At 40.8% G+C, this 14,395-nt stretch overlaps 1 protein-coding gene across 1 annotated transcript in view; it reads left to right on the top strand.

The window, feature by feature from the left end:
* Positions 1-14,395, top strand: part of GABBR2 (gamma-aminobutyric acid type B receptor subunit 2) — a 305,881-nt gene that overhangs the window by 36,819 nt on the left and 254,667 nt on the right. Inside the window, exon 2 of the mRNA XM_081014706.1 lies at positions 948-1,085. Within this exon, the coding sequence (XP_080870832.1) occupies positions 948-1,085 (138 nt within the window). The remainder of the gene's footprint in view (positions 1-947; positions 1,086-14,395) is intronic.

Here is a 14,395-nt window from a genome sequence, read left to right on the forward strand (position 1 = left end):
AGAACTGTTACAGCAAAAGTCTGAAGAGAGTGTCCTTACAAAATATCATTAATGAAAACTAGCTTCAGCCTGAAGCAACACTGAAAGTGCTATGGAAACCAGCTGTGGAGGAAAACTTGGGGGTGGGTGTGTGGTTTATTTTGATGGATTGTGGTTACACAATTAAATTAATCGTATAGAACTTGGCTTTTTACGTGCCTATTCTCTGCCTGTTCATTTGTTGAATTTATTTACTCATCAAATTTCTATGACACCCTTAATCAGCGGATCGCAGGGTAGTTTACAATATAAAAATACAAAAATGCATAAAAAGGACCCCTGACCATTAGGTCCAGTTGTGACCGACTCTGGAGTCGCGGCGCTCATCTCGCTTTATTGGCCAAGGGAGCCGGCGTACAGCTTCCAGGTCATGTGGGCAGCATGACAAAGCCGCTTCTGGCGAACCAGAGCAGCACACGGAAACGCCATTTACCTTCCCGCCAGAGCGGTACCTATTGATCTACTTGCACTTTGACGTGCTTTCGAACTGCTAGGTTGGCAGGAGCAGGGACCGAACAACAGGAGCTCACCCCGTTGCGGGGATTCGAACTGCCGACCTTCTTATTGGCAAGTCCTAGGCATAACTAGTAACAAAAAAATATATGCAAAACTAGTAACAAATAAAAATAGTACCCCCCAAGGTATGACGTGTTAGTGAAATGAGCAGTGTTGACCTTTAGTTGTGAAGTTGAGATTTCAGTTTTAGTACATGGAAGGGCAAGCTACAGCCATTTGCATCAGTAGCTTTCAAAGTGACCAATAGGAACACTTTAAAGTTTGTTGTTTGTTGAGTATTGTGCTGCATGTTTGTGGTTTATTATGCTAAATACTTAACTTTGATCAAATATTAATGTTGCCAATACTAAATTGCATTTAGTGATTAAGCTATTTTTGTTTCTCCCCTTCAGTGTGACAATGCAAAGGGACTTAAAGCCTTCTACGATGCAATAAAATATGGACCTACACACCTAATGGTTTTTGGTGGAGTATGTACAACCGTAACATCCATCATTGCTGAATCCCTAATAGGATGGAATTTGGTACAGGTAAGAACAACACCTTATAGATATGTTGATTGATACCTTTAAAATGTTAGGTTGTTCTTTGGAAAACTATGTAGATATTTTTATTATTAATAGTTCTGCACTGGGTTGAGCAGTCTTTAGGCTTGTATGAGCTGCTTTTCACGAGAACCTAAAGGTCTACTGACAGGAAACAGTGACTGGGATGGAGTCAGAATCTAAATGGTGGCTCAAGGAACCAGTTGCCTACAGGTTACTATGAACCATATACTGAAATGGCCTGCATCTAAAAGTACAAATGTACATCTATTACAGATCAAGAATTCTAGCATCAGCCTCCAAACTCCCAAACTGATCAGCAGAGAGGGACAAAAGCCACTATAGGTAGTGGGCACTAAAGCAGAGAGATAAGCACAATGGCAGTCATTTAATATAAGGCATTTTTTTGTATATTTCACTGGGCAAGTGAATATGCATAGGATTGCTTATCACATCACATCAGTAAGAAAACCAGATGAACAGCCTGATCCTATGCATGCTTGCTCAGAAGAGAGGTCTACTGACTTCAAAGGGACCTACTCCAATTGTGCACATAATGGAACCTTAGAAGTTAAAAGTAGGGTGGGGGAACAAAGGACTTTTACAGTGGGGCTTGTACTAAAAGTCCAATAATGCAAAATGCCTGTCAATCTATGGGACTCACTTAGTTGCTGACTCAAAAGGCATGGAAATAATAATTAAGGCACCTTCACAACAGGTAAGCTATCAGTTTTCAGCTTGTAGCCCAAGCCACCCTGGACTATTTTAATAAATTCTGAAAAGGGGACTTCTTTGTGTGTATGTTTTAAAACCCACAACATGAAGACTACGTCATAATGTTGCCTATCAATCCCCAGTGGCGGAGTGTAAGGAAACGCCACATGCTGTGTGCCAACAAGGGGTGCGGGGTGCGGAGGGAGCCCCCTGTGGCTCGCCTTGCAAGAAGGGACAGGGGATGCACTCAGGCACCACAGTCCAGGACAGTGGGCAGCAGCCTTGCCACCCACCTTCCTCTCTCTGACGGAGCTGCAGGGCTGAGCATGAAGAAGCAGAATTTTTTAATTTATTTTTTGTCTTTTGGAATCTCAGTACCTACAATCCCTAGAAGAAAAGCTTGTTTTTTTAATTAACAATTATCTTAAACATTTTCTTCCATTCGTTATAAATCATTTCCCAGAAAACCTTTACTCCCTTACAAGACCACCACGTATGGTAAAAAAATAACTTCTTTTTCTTTATATTGCCATCATGTGTTTGATTTTGATTTATACATTTTTGCCAATCTGCTAGGAATTAAATACCATCTACACATCATTATCATCTGTTATTTGATTATTGATTATTGATGTAAACTTCCAAAATGTATTTTGGATAGTTAAGTTTTTACCTCTATCGTCAGTATATTTTATTTTATTCTGTTGCTATAGCTAGTGGCTTAAGCAAATAAAGATTCTACATCGTTATCATGTAGTTTTCTTTTAGTGTAAACTTCAGATCTACATTCCATAACTTCTCCCATGCAGCCATTTCAATATTATGGCATATATCGCTTCACCAGTGAATCATGACCAACTTTACTTGCTCGTCTTTCGTCTCCTATTCTAATAATAGTTTGTACATTTTGGAAGTAATTTTATCATTATTCCTTAGTAACTCTCTTTCAAATTGCGAGGTTTGATTAAAAAAACAAATCCTTTTATCCGCCTTGAAAACTTCATTGAGTTGAAAATATTGTAAACAATCAATTACTTGTTGATCTAATTCTTCAAACCTCTTTAATGCTATTTCCCAGTCCTTTTCTGTTAATAAATCCCTGTATGTCGCCCAGTCCCCCCCCCCCCTTCCCATTTTTCATTTATATCGGTTTGAGTGGGGAAAGCCACCATGGTGTATTTCTTTCTAAAAAAATTTAGTATTTCTCCCATACCTTGTACAAATTTCTCTTAATAGTATGATTTGTAAAACTTTTGTGTACCTTAGCTTTTAAAAGTCCTTCTAAAATCAAAACCAGCGTATTATTCAATGTCAACCATTCCTTTAACCAGCAAAGACAGGATGCCTCATAATATAATCTTAAGTCTGGCAGGGAGAAGCCACCTCTTTCCTTCAAATCCACTAGTAATTTATATTTTATTCCTGGTTTCTTTCCCTGCCAGATAAATCTCATAATATCTCTTTGCCAATCCTTGAAGCATCCTGTGTTGCTGATCATCAGAATTCTTTGAAATAAAAATAACATTTTTGGTAGTGCATTCATCTTTATGGCTGATATTCTTCCCAAATTCATCCTTCCCCAACTTGGAAGTGTTTCTCTGAATCTCTTTCCATACTTTTTTATTATTGTCCTTAAAAACATTAATATGCTTGGGCATTATCCACACTCCTAAATATTTGACCTTTGTCTAATTGTGTGGTCTTTTCCTATCCTGAGGAAAGATTTGGAACTCAGAAGGGCATATTTTAAAGGTCTAACAGCCCATATTTCCATGCTTTCCTTTTCTGAATATTTTTGTGATTTTAAATCTCTGCTGGGAGGTTCTCTCACCAAAGAGTATTTGCCTGTACTTGGATCTTAACAATTTTTATATATTATATATATTATATATATATCCATGTAGTCCATCACCTTCATCTGCCATTCTTCCAGAGTGGGTAGATCTTGTGTCTTCCAATACTTATCAATAAGTATTCTTGCTGCTGTTGTGGCATACATAAAGAAAGTTCTATCCTTCTTTAACACCAATTGGCCGACTATGCCCAGAAGAAAGGCCTCTGGTTTCTTCAAGAAGGTATATTTAAATACCTTTTTCAATTCATTATAGATCATCTCCCAGAAAGCCTTAATCCTTGGGCACGTCCACTAAAGGTGAAAGAATGTACCTTCAGTTTCTTTACATTTCCAACATTTATTATCGGGCAAATGATAGATTTTTGCAAGCTTGACTGGTGTCATGTACCACCTGTATATCATTTTCATAATATTCTCTCTTAAGGCATTGCATGCCGTAAACTTCATACCTGTGGTCCATAACTGTTCCCAGTCAGCCATCATTATGTTATGTCCAACGTCTTGTGCCCATTTAATCATAGCAGATTTCGCCGTTTCATCCTGAGTATTCCATTTCAACAGCAAGTTATACATCTTTGATAAAGTCTTAGTTTTGGGTTCTAACAGTTCTGTTTCCAATTTTGATTTTTCCACCTGGAAGCCAATTTTCTTGCCGAATTATATGCCTCCTGTCAGGGAACTGCCATCGGAAGGAAGGGAGGTGGAAGGGCTCACACAGGTTGGGAGAGACTCAGCAGCTGAAGAGGGAACCAGTAGGGGGAGAAGAGCTGAGCAGGAGGGATGGCTCCGAGACACTTCCAGCGAAAACAGTGGGGAGGTTTCAGGACCCCCTGTAGGGACACCCACTCCTCGCCGGAAACTGTCACGCAGAGAGTCCAGAAGACGTGTTTCCGTTAAGGAGCTTTTATGTTGGAAGCGATTCCGAAAGCAACCACTGTCGGAATCTGCAAGCGACTGACAGAGCCATGTTTAAGGGGCTCCGTTACAGACAGAGGTTTGCAAACTTGACCAAACTCTGAGGGACTCGGATTTTACGCACAAGCAGCTCATCGTCCCATCACAGCCTCCATTATCTGATAATAATGAAGCCAATCTCGCTCTTTGTTTTTTAGTTTCTCAAAACTCTGCAGTTTCAATCTGTCTCCCTCTTGTTCCAGAATTTCCCAATATTTCGGCCATTTGGCCTCCATATTGAGCTTTTTCAGTGCTTTCGCTTCCATCGGTGACAACCACCTTGGGGTTTTATTTTCCAATAAATCCTTATATCTTATCCAGACATTAAACAATGCTTTCCTGACAATATGATTCTTAAATGCTTTATGTGCTTTGACTTTGTCATACCACAAATATGCATGCCATCCAAATACATTATTGAAACCTTCTAAGTCCAAAATGTCTGTGTTTTCAAGAAGCAGCCATTCTTTCAGCCAGCAAAAAGCTGCTGATTCATAATAAAGTTTAAGGTCTGGCAGGGCAAATCCACCTCTTTCCTTTGCATCCGTTAATATTTTAAATTTTATTCTGGGCTTCTTGCCCTGCCAGACAAATCTAGAAATATCTCTCTGCCACTTCTTGAAGCAATCCATTTTGTCCAAAACTTGTAATGTTTGAAACAAAAACAACATTCTAGGCAATACATTCATTTTTATCGCAGCAATACGGCCTAGCAGTGAAAGCTTCAAGTTTGACCAAATTTCTAAATCTTTTTTCACTTCAGCCCAACATTTTTCATAATTGTCTTTAAATAGATTCCCATTTTTAGCTGTCATGTTAATCCCCAGGTATTTCACTTTCTTAACCACTGTTAAACCTGTCTCATTCTGAAACCTCTCTCTCTCCATCGTAGTTAAATTTTTCTCTAAGACCTTTGTTTTTGACTTATTCAGTTTAAATCCTGCAACCTGACCAAATTCTTGAATCAGTTCCAAAACCCTTTTAGTACTAGATTCTGGCTCCTGTAACGTCAATACTAAGTCATCTGCAGATGCTCTCAACTTGTACTGTTTAGCTCCGACTTGTATACCTTTAACCAACTGGTCCCTTCTAATCATATTCAGCAGGACCTCCAGGACCGATATAAAAAGCAATGGGGAGATTGGGCAACCTTGTCGTGTCCCTTTTTCTATCTTAAATTCTTCCGTCACCACGTTATTTACAATTAATTTAGCCTTTTGTTCTGAATAAATTGCACTTACACCGTTTTCAAAACCTTGGCCTACCCCCATCCCCTGTAGGTTCTTCTTCATAAAACTCCAAGAAATGTTGTCAAAAGCTTTCTCCGCGTCCACAAATATCAGAACTGCCTTAGTATTTATGTTCACTTGTAATTTTTCTAAAATATTGATTATGTTTCTCACATTATCAGATAGATGTCTACCCGGGAGAAAGCCTGCTTGGTCTTTATGTATCTCTTCCACTAGCACTCTTTTTAGTCTTTTAGCCAAAATGTCTGCAAAGATTTTGTAATCCACATTGAGCAGTGATATGGGGCGGTAGTTCTTAAGCTGGGTCTTTTCAGTCTCTGTTTTCGGTACAAGTGTAATATACGCTTCTTTCCACGACTATGGTGCCCTTTTTCCACCCATTATTTCATTACAGACTTCTTTTAAAGGTTGTACTAGCCATTCTTTTAAAGATCTGTAATATCTAGAAGTCAGTCCATCCGGTCCTGGAGATTTTCCTAGTTGCATATTCTGAATGGCACCTTCTACCTCCTGTTCGGTTATTTTATAGTTCAACATTAATTTATTTTCTTGAGAGATTTTTTGTAATCCATTTGTTTTCAAAAATCGGTCTACGTCAATTTCTTTCTGTGGCCCTTGTGTATATAGTTGTTTAAAGTACCTCTGGAAACAGTTTCTAATCTCAGCTGGGTTCTGTATATTCCTTCCTTCCACTTCTAAATTTATAATAGTATTTAGGTTTTGTCTTTTTTCATTTGCCAAGCCAACAATTTCCCACATTTATTAGCCGACTCAAATGTCTTTTGTCTCATTTGTTTAATTTTCCATTCTATCTCCTGATTCATCATTTTCATATATTGTACTTGATATAACTTTATTTCTTTCAATATCTCTTGCGACTTTGGTTTTGCTCTCAATTTCTTTTCACTTTCCTTTATTTTCTCCAATATTTTATCCTTCTTCTCATTTTGGATTCTCTTCTTTAATGCATTCTGTTGTATCAAGAACCCTCTCATAACAGCTTTGCTTGCGTCCCAGATTACTCTTTTTTCAACATTGGTGTTCATATTTATCTCAAAATAGTCTCTCAAGGATGTTTTGGGCCTTCTTAATCACTTCTTCATCTCTAAATAAGGTGTCATTCATCCTCCATCTGAAGGAATCGGTTGGTGTTAGTTTCATTTCCATCTTAACAGCATTATGGTCGGAGCAGGTTTTTGGGCAGATTTCCACTTTTCTTGTCTTTGGTGCCATTCCTCTAGTTACCCATATTTGGTCAATTCTTGTCCAAGTCAGTTTGGTTTCAGAGAAGAAGGTTCCCTCTCTAGCCAAGGGATTCTTTGTTCTCCAAATATCGACTAAGTCCAAGTTGTCTGTCATCTCAAAAAAGGTTTTCGGTAGTCTACCATCCTTAGTGACTACCTGTCTTTGTGCCTTGTCCATATGTGTAGATACCACTCCGTTCATATCTCCCATCAAAATCACATTATAATCCAAATAGTCCATCAAGGTCTCATGCAACTTTTTAAAGAATTCAGATTTCCCCTCATTTGGTGCATAAACTCCTACTATTAAAATTTTCTTTCCTTGTATTTGAATTTCAATTGCCACAAATCTTCCTTGGTCATCTTTGAAGATAAATTTCGGTAATAGTCTCTCCTTTGCATAAATCACTACTCCTCTTTTTTTAACTTTATCCGAAGAGATAAATTCCTGGCCCAATCTTTTATTGATCAATACTTTCCTGTGTAGCCTTGTTACATGTGTTTCCTGTAAACAAATCAAGTCCAATTGTTCCTTTTTTAGTAGATGAAACACAGATTTCCTTTTCTGAGGGGAGTTCAGACCATTACAATTCCAGCTTAGTAGTTGCAGAGCCATGATGTAGTTACTTTACTTTCCTCCAACTGCACCAAGTGCTTGTTCCTGTTCTGTAGGTGGTATCACCTTCTCCAGGTGGTCTCTTAATTCAAAAGGTAGTTTTGGTATGTCTAAAATTCCTCTTTGCGTGGCAATTCCCGCCCCTTCCCACGGATGGAATAAATAAAGACACCGGACACCAGAATTTAAGTTAATGGGCGAAAATGGCCACAACTTTATTGATTACAGGTAAGAGTGGTATTGGCTTTAGGCATTGGCCCTAACAGACTATCCGGTCTAACCGGGAAGGGTTAAGCACCAACAGGGGGAGCCCCCGAGATGCACATCCCTAGGCGCTCCCCAAGGGGTTACCGCTCGGGGGCGCGCTTTAGGCCCTAGCCTCCGTAGGTTTCGGACGAGGCGACGCCCCCCGGAGTCCTTTAACGAACTACCCTTCACGATTTGGGGGAGGTGATGGCGTTCCTCCCCCCCAACTTCATTTGCATAACAATACCCCTGCCAATGCCTACCGCCAAAACCGAGGAGTTGTGACGTTTTGCTACGAGGTAGGCGAAAAAACCAAGTGGCTTCAAAATACAGCCAATTAGCCAAATGGAAAAACTCCTACCAGGCCCCTTGCGGCGACCAGCCGAAGCCCATAGCAAAGTCCAAATGCAAACCTAGAGGGCGGGTGGGTGGGAAAAACCGCAGCTGCTGCAAGGAAGGAAAAGGGGCGAGCCAGGGCTTCCCCGACCTTAAGTGCCCCATTGTAAGCCCGCCCCTAGCGCCTGCCGATTGGCCAGCGCTGTGGGATAATGAATAATAATTAGTTTGGGGAATCCCTGAGTCCCGTGGGGCTGGCGCCAGCCCCACGAGAATGTAGTCAGGGGCGTGAGCCCGCAACCCCTCCCCCTCCTTAGGTCGGGAGTGGCTTTCTAGTATTCCTGGCTCTTCTCCAGCTTCTTTCTGGAGGTCTTCACCGTGGTCTCTCAAAAATCTTACTTTGTCGTCCTCTGATCTTATTTTTATTTTTCTTCCTTTGAAGCTAAAAGAAAGGCCTTGGGGGAATTCCCACCTAAAGATGATTTTGTTATTTCTCAGCAGGGCAACCAAATCTCTATAATTGGACCTAAGGTCCAAAAGATATTTCGGAATGTCCTTAAATATCTCCACTTTTGACTGGTGTATTTCCAAAGTCTTCTGGAAGTGCAGACTCAAGATTTTGTCTCTCTCCTCTTTTGTTCGGAGGGTGATCAAACAGTCTCTCACCCTGTTCTTCTTCCCTCCTCTTCCGAGCCTGAAAGCACTCACTATCTTGAAGTTATCCTTCTCCAAATCTGTGTTCCAAAAGTCTGCAAATTCCTGCGTAAGAAAATCAATCAAGTTGTCTTTTTAAAGTTCAGGTACAGCCCTGATCCTTAAATTCGTTTGCGGATCTTAACAATTTTTAATAATAATTTTATTATTTGTACCCTGCCCATCTGATTGGGTTGCCCCAGCTACTCTGGGCAGCTTCCAGCATATAAAAAATATATAATAAGAAACATTTTTAAAAAATCCTTATACAGGGCTGCCAATAATAATAATAATTCCATGGCATCCAATGAATTTTCCTTTCTATACACAGTACCTATTTTTTCCTTGAACAAACAGTTACCTCTGCTGTCAATGCCATTTGGCATTGCTAAACAGAAGCCTTCTTATAACTATGGCCAGTTTGTATCTTGTGGGAAATGGAGGTTCATTAAAATGCCTGTGTCCTAAATATTCACAATTCAGAGGGTATATGGTACTGTAAGTCTGTGATTTTTGCTGTGGGCTTGCATAAGTAGGCCTTGACTACCTGCAGTTTATTTTAGGGTCCCAGTATGTAGGAAGCCATAGTTACCGGTACCTTAGCATAGTGCCCTAGAATTTAAATTATTACCTGGCAAATGTCTGTTACCTGTTAGGAATTATACTGTCAGTCCAACGTTATGAATGACTACAAAAGACATCAGAGCTGGGAGTTCTTAAACCTTTGTGACTGATGCGGCATCAATGAATATATAAATTTGACAGACGATGTGACGTGATGGTGATATTGCCATAGCGATGCAGCCTTAATTGCACAATTATGTATCAAGAACAGACGAAGGACAAATCCTGCATACTCACGAGGCTGCATCTTCTTGAAAGTTGATATTGTAGCATACTGGCAGATTTTAGCGATGACGGCATCCAGATACGACAGATACAACATAGTGATCTTGCTGGGGGCGTGGGGAACCCTGATCGGCAGGAAAAGAGCTAAAAGAAGGCAATGGGGATGTAACAAAGGATGTTTTTGAAGTGCATTGATAACATGATACTGAAAAGTTGGAGAAAGAGTAGGGAAATCGCTGGTTAAGCTACCTCTAGCATTAAATTGCTGAAATGCATGCAGCTTTGAATTGTGGTCTTTACCTAGTCTCTTCATTTGGAACTGCTATATAGTAGTAGGATTGTAGCAATGAGAGCAATGAGTGATTTTATTTTGCAGTGCAGGGACTTAACTCCTCAGGGATATTCCAGGCTGTTCCCTGAATGTTAGATTCTTTTTAAAGGAAGAAGTCTTTTTTCTCTTACTGATGAGCATTCAAGATGAAAATACGCAGACAGTATTCTGCTCAGTTACTTCCAAGAAATAAGTCTGCTCTTGACTTCCAATATTGTGGTGAATAAGCCCAACGGCACGGGGATATCATTTATATTTTTTTTGTTAAAGAACAGTGCATTTTGAAATTACTTGAAAAGCTAAAATTATTTACTACGTCAAATTAATTTTTATCCTATTTGAATCTTGGCCAGTGCTTCCACGAATGCAGATGTGGTAGAAACCATGAATGTCAACTGCCCATGAGTTTCCACATTCAGGCATGTGTGAGAAAAAGCTTGTGTCTCCATGTCACATTAAGAAAGAGAGGTGAGGTGAGCTGGGGAGCTTGTTGTATATTTCACAACAGAAAACCACTTCCCTTCTAGATCAATCTGGGCCATAACTATTCATCTGGAAAGTCGGCTAGAAATACCCATAGCCAACTATTGTTATTTTGCAGTTAATGCTGAGAAACTAGGTTGCTGCGGGTTAGGATGCAGCTTAATAAATGCTTAGTAATAAGTACTGGCTTGATATGTGACATTGTGGGGCTACGGTTTTGAGAAATACAAGCCCATAGCTCCCTTGGTGATACAGAACAAGTTGTGCAGTTCTTGTACTCCTGGCTAGTGCTTCCATAAATGTCTGAAATGGTTGCTGGTTCTTTGGTTTATGATACCCTTTTTTTTAAAAAAAAGTTTATAATCTGTTTTTATGGAGTGTTATATTTAGCTTAAGGATGAGAGAGGCATTTCCCGTTCTTGTAGGAGTCTAAATAAAATGGAGCCAGTAGGCAGGGGAAGCAAATCTGAGCTTGGAGGGATCATTTGCTGCCTATAAAACAGAGCTAGGAAGGAAAGGAGGGGGTGAATCTGTGCTTTGCAGCTCCCCCCCCTTCCCTTTTTCAAGAACAGATCTCTGGCAACGGTAATTTGGAGGAGGGAGACCTCAGAGCTGCTTGGTTCCTTTGACAGGGTCTACGCCCCTGTTAAATAGGTTACCTTATGGCTTCATCATAGCAGTACTGTGCAAACCCACTGGGAGTTCTAACCTGACTGATGTACAGATGTACAGAAGGGCAGCTGGGAAGCATTCACAAAGTGCGTTCATTTCTGCAACATCATGGCCCTTGGTGTTAATAGAGATCCTTCACAGAAGTTGCTAAAGTTGACAAGGTAACAGTGCTATTTCTCTGCCTGCCATCGTGCTAGCCTTCCACATCTTTAGAAAGTTAGCAGTTATATAGCCTTTGCTGTCGCTTAAAAACAGCTGTTAACTCTGTGACAAAATGTGCCTGCCGTCTGCCTGTAGTAATTCATTAGACATTGGAAGTAACGTTGACACATGGTTGTATTTGTCACAAAGACTAAGTTCTGATAAAAATAAAATGTCCTTTTGTGCCTACTCTCTGTATCGCTGCCGATGAACTGTAGCTTGAACTGAAAGCGACACTGGTGGATTATTTGGAAAGGTAATGGGCTGAGTCTTCAGCTATTGACTCAAGGAAATGAGGGAGCAAGTGCATGGTTCATGGCTTGAGCCCACCCTTAAATCCGGAATGTTAGCCTTTGGGGGGATGAAGGTCAGACCACCAATATCAGGGCTTCCTTAGTACTGTGAAGGTAAACACTTGCTGTTGAGTGTGCACTCCAGGTATTAACGGCAGGCGTATTCCTCCCCTCCCTATCAGCTGTGAGCAGCATGATGTGGTAGTGAAATGGGCAGTGTTTACCTTTAGTTGCGAAGTTTTATCTGCTTGATATGCCTTATCAGTCCCCTTACTCTCTGCCTGGGTGCTGTGGCTTGTAAATAAGCAAATGTGTGGATGTCATTGTCTTCTTTGGCAATCACTCGTAGCTGAGTAAGATTTTCTTCCATGAACGTAATCTTAACAGTGAGTCCGTAAGTGACTGTGGAATCCAATTCTGAATTCACACGCCCTTCCGCAGTGGGGTCATAGGTTTCTGGGTGGGAGTTGATCACGGTGACGTGCCTTCCTAGGGCACCTTTTCTAGCCTCTCCTCCTTTACGGGGTGAGCAGAGTGGATCCTAAATAGGACTGTTCAGTCATGGATACAGCTGCCAAGCTGCTCAACAGCTTCATTCCTTGAGTCAGAATGACTGAATCTGTATCCACCGGCCATGTGCTGGTTTAGGACTAGGGGCTTCCAGATTTCACGGTCCTGCCCCCGTTACTATTTGCCAATCGCTATGAGACTTTTTTGGGTTTGGGATGGGTTTTTGGAAGATGCCTGCACGTGGATTTGTTTTATGTGTGTAGATCAGTGCACGCTGACCAATGCACAGTCTTCACAGTAAGGCTCTATTCCGATGGCATGAGTATCATGATGACTGGTACATTCTTATCTGCTGCAGCCTTCATCCACCTTCAGAGCTGTTGTAACGTGCCGCTTGTTATCTTCTGCCTGTTCTGCTGTTGAGGACTTCTTGGATCATTCTTTGTCTAGTTCCTCCCCTTTGACCTTACTGCCTTGGGTGACCCTGCTGGGAGTACGATACTCCCGATGGCTTCGCTCACAAGGGTCATAGGAACATGCAAGCCCACTCACCACAACAAGGTGAGCGAGTGAGGTGTGTGATGTAATGGGAAGTAATACAAGTGCCATAGTATCAGGTCCACCTTGTGTCAAACTGAAGAGTAAGGCAAAAATGAAGCAAATGGTTATCACAACACCAAAATCTACGTGATGGTCAGATGAGTGAGAAGATCTGAGCTGGAGCCTTTGGTACCAGTCAGGCAGTACTAATTCACACACTCGGACGTACTGTTGTTAAGAGATGACTGTCTTGCTTCCTCCTATGGCCAGAGCCTGGTACCAACATGTAGGTAAAGCTTCCACCTGGTTCAGGATCCTCCGCAGGCACAGTGGATGCAAGAGAAACAGATAGCTGGGTTTGTTTGTTTGTTTGTTTGTTTGTATGTTTGATGGAGGAAGATGTAGGTTGGTCAGGAGGGAATCCAGCATTGTTTAGCGAGGATGGCATTCTGTTGACAAAGTTATGTCAATGAAATGAGAATACCAAGGCTGTTTTAGGAACACGGGAGTGCTCCTATAGTTGTGGCAAGTGGCAAAAACATGGTTCCACCATTATAAGCCTAAAATTCTAAACAGACATGGGTCAAGTTTCCCAAAGATTCCCCATGCAACACACTACGGCTCAGGTGTTTCATACAGCAATACAGGACCGTCCTCTGGAGAATTGCCTGAAAGACCAAGAAAAAATGTGATTGCCTGGAGGATAAGTTGTAAGGAACCGCAACTTGTGACATTACACAACATTTCTGATCCCAGGGCATGTCTGTTAAAGCATCAACCTTAGATTCCAATTTCCTGTGTGTTTGTGGAGGCTGAGCCAAAGTAGTGTTCTGTAGTCTAATAAGTTGTAAAAGGGTAAGCCTAATTGGGTAACTGGATTTCAAAATTGTGGCCCTAGGCTTTAAAATCCGAAAATAGTTCAAGTCTAGTAATAATTTAGGGTTGAGTTTTGCGTCGTATTTGTGTAATTGCCTGTAAATATGTAACTGTTAAGTGAAAATGTGTTTTGTTGCAACTAGACTATGAAAAATCTAAAGTCGTAATTTGTATAATGGATTAGGCTGTTGTTTAAACAAGCGAAAATCTCCTTGGAGGTCAGCGCCCAAGTGAGTCTTGTCCACCTCTGTGTCACTTTAACACCAGCCTGCAATCCTATACACACTTATCTAGGAGTAAGTCCCATTTTAAACAATGTGGCTGGCATCTGAGGGGTCAGGTATAGGATTGCACTGCAAAGGAGTTAAAATTTATTTATTTAGTTGGTTTGCAGACCATATAAGCGCGCAATAAAACTGAATTTATTTATTTGAAGCATTTTTATCTTACTTCTTGGTCAAAGAAAGCTGTCAGAGTAGCTTACAAGCATCAAAAGTTATTCCGAGCCCTCAAGTTTACAATCTAAGACACAACTCAAAAGGAAAAGGGTATTGGGAAGGAATAGGGTTGGGGGAAGAAAATAAAGGCCAGACACTGTTCCTTAATTACAGTGTTTTTAAAATGACTAGCTG

Source organism: Podarcis pityusensis (genome assembly GCF_964106645.2).
Source record: "Podarcis pityusensis genome assembly, chromosome: 7".
Taxonomy (NCBI): Eukaryota; Metazoa; Chordata; class Lepidosauria; order Squamata; family Lacertidae; genus Podarcis; species Podarcis pityusensis.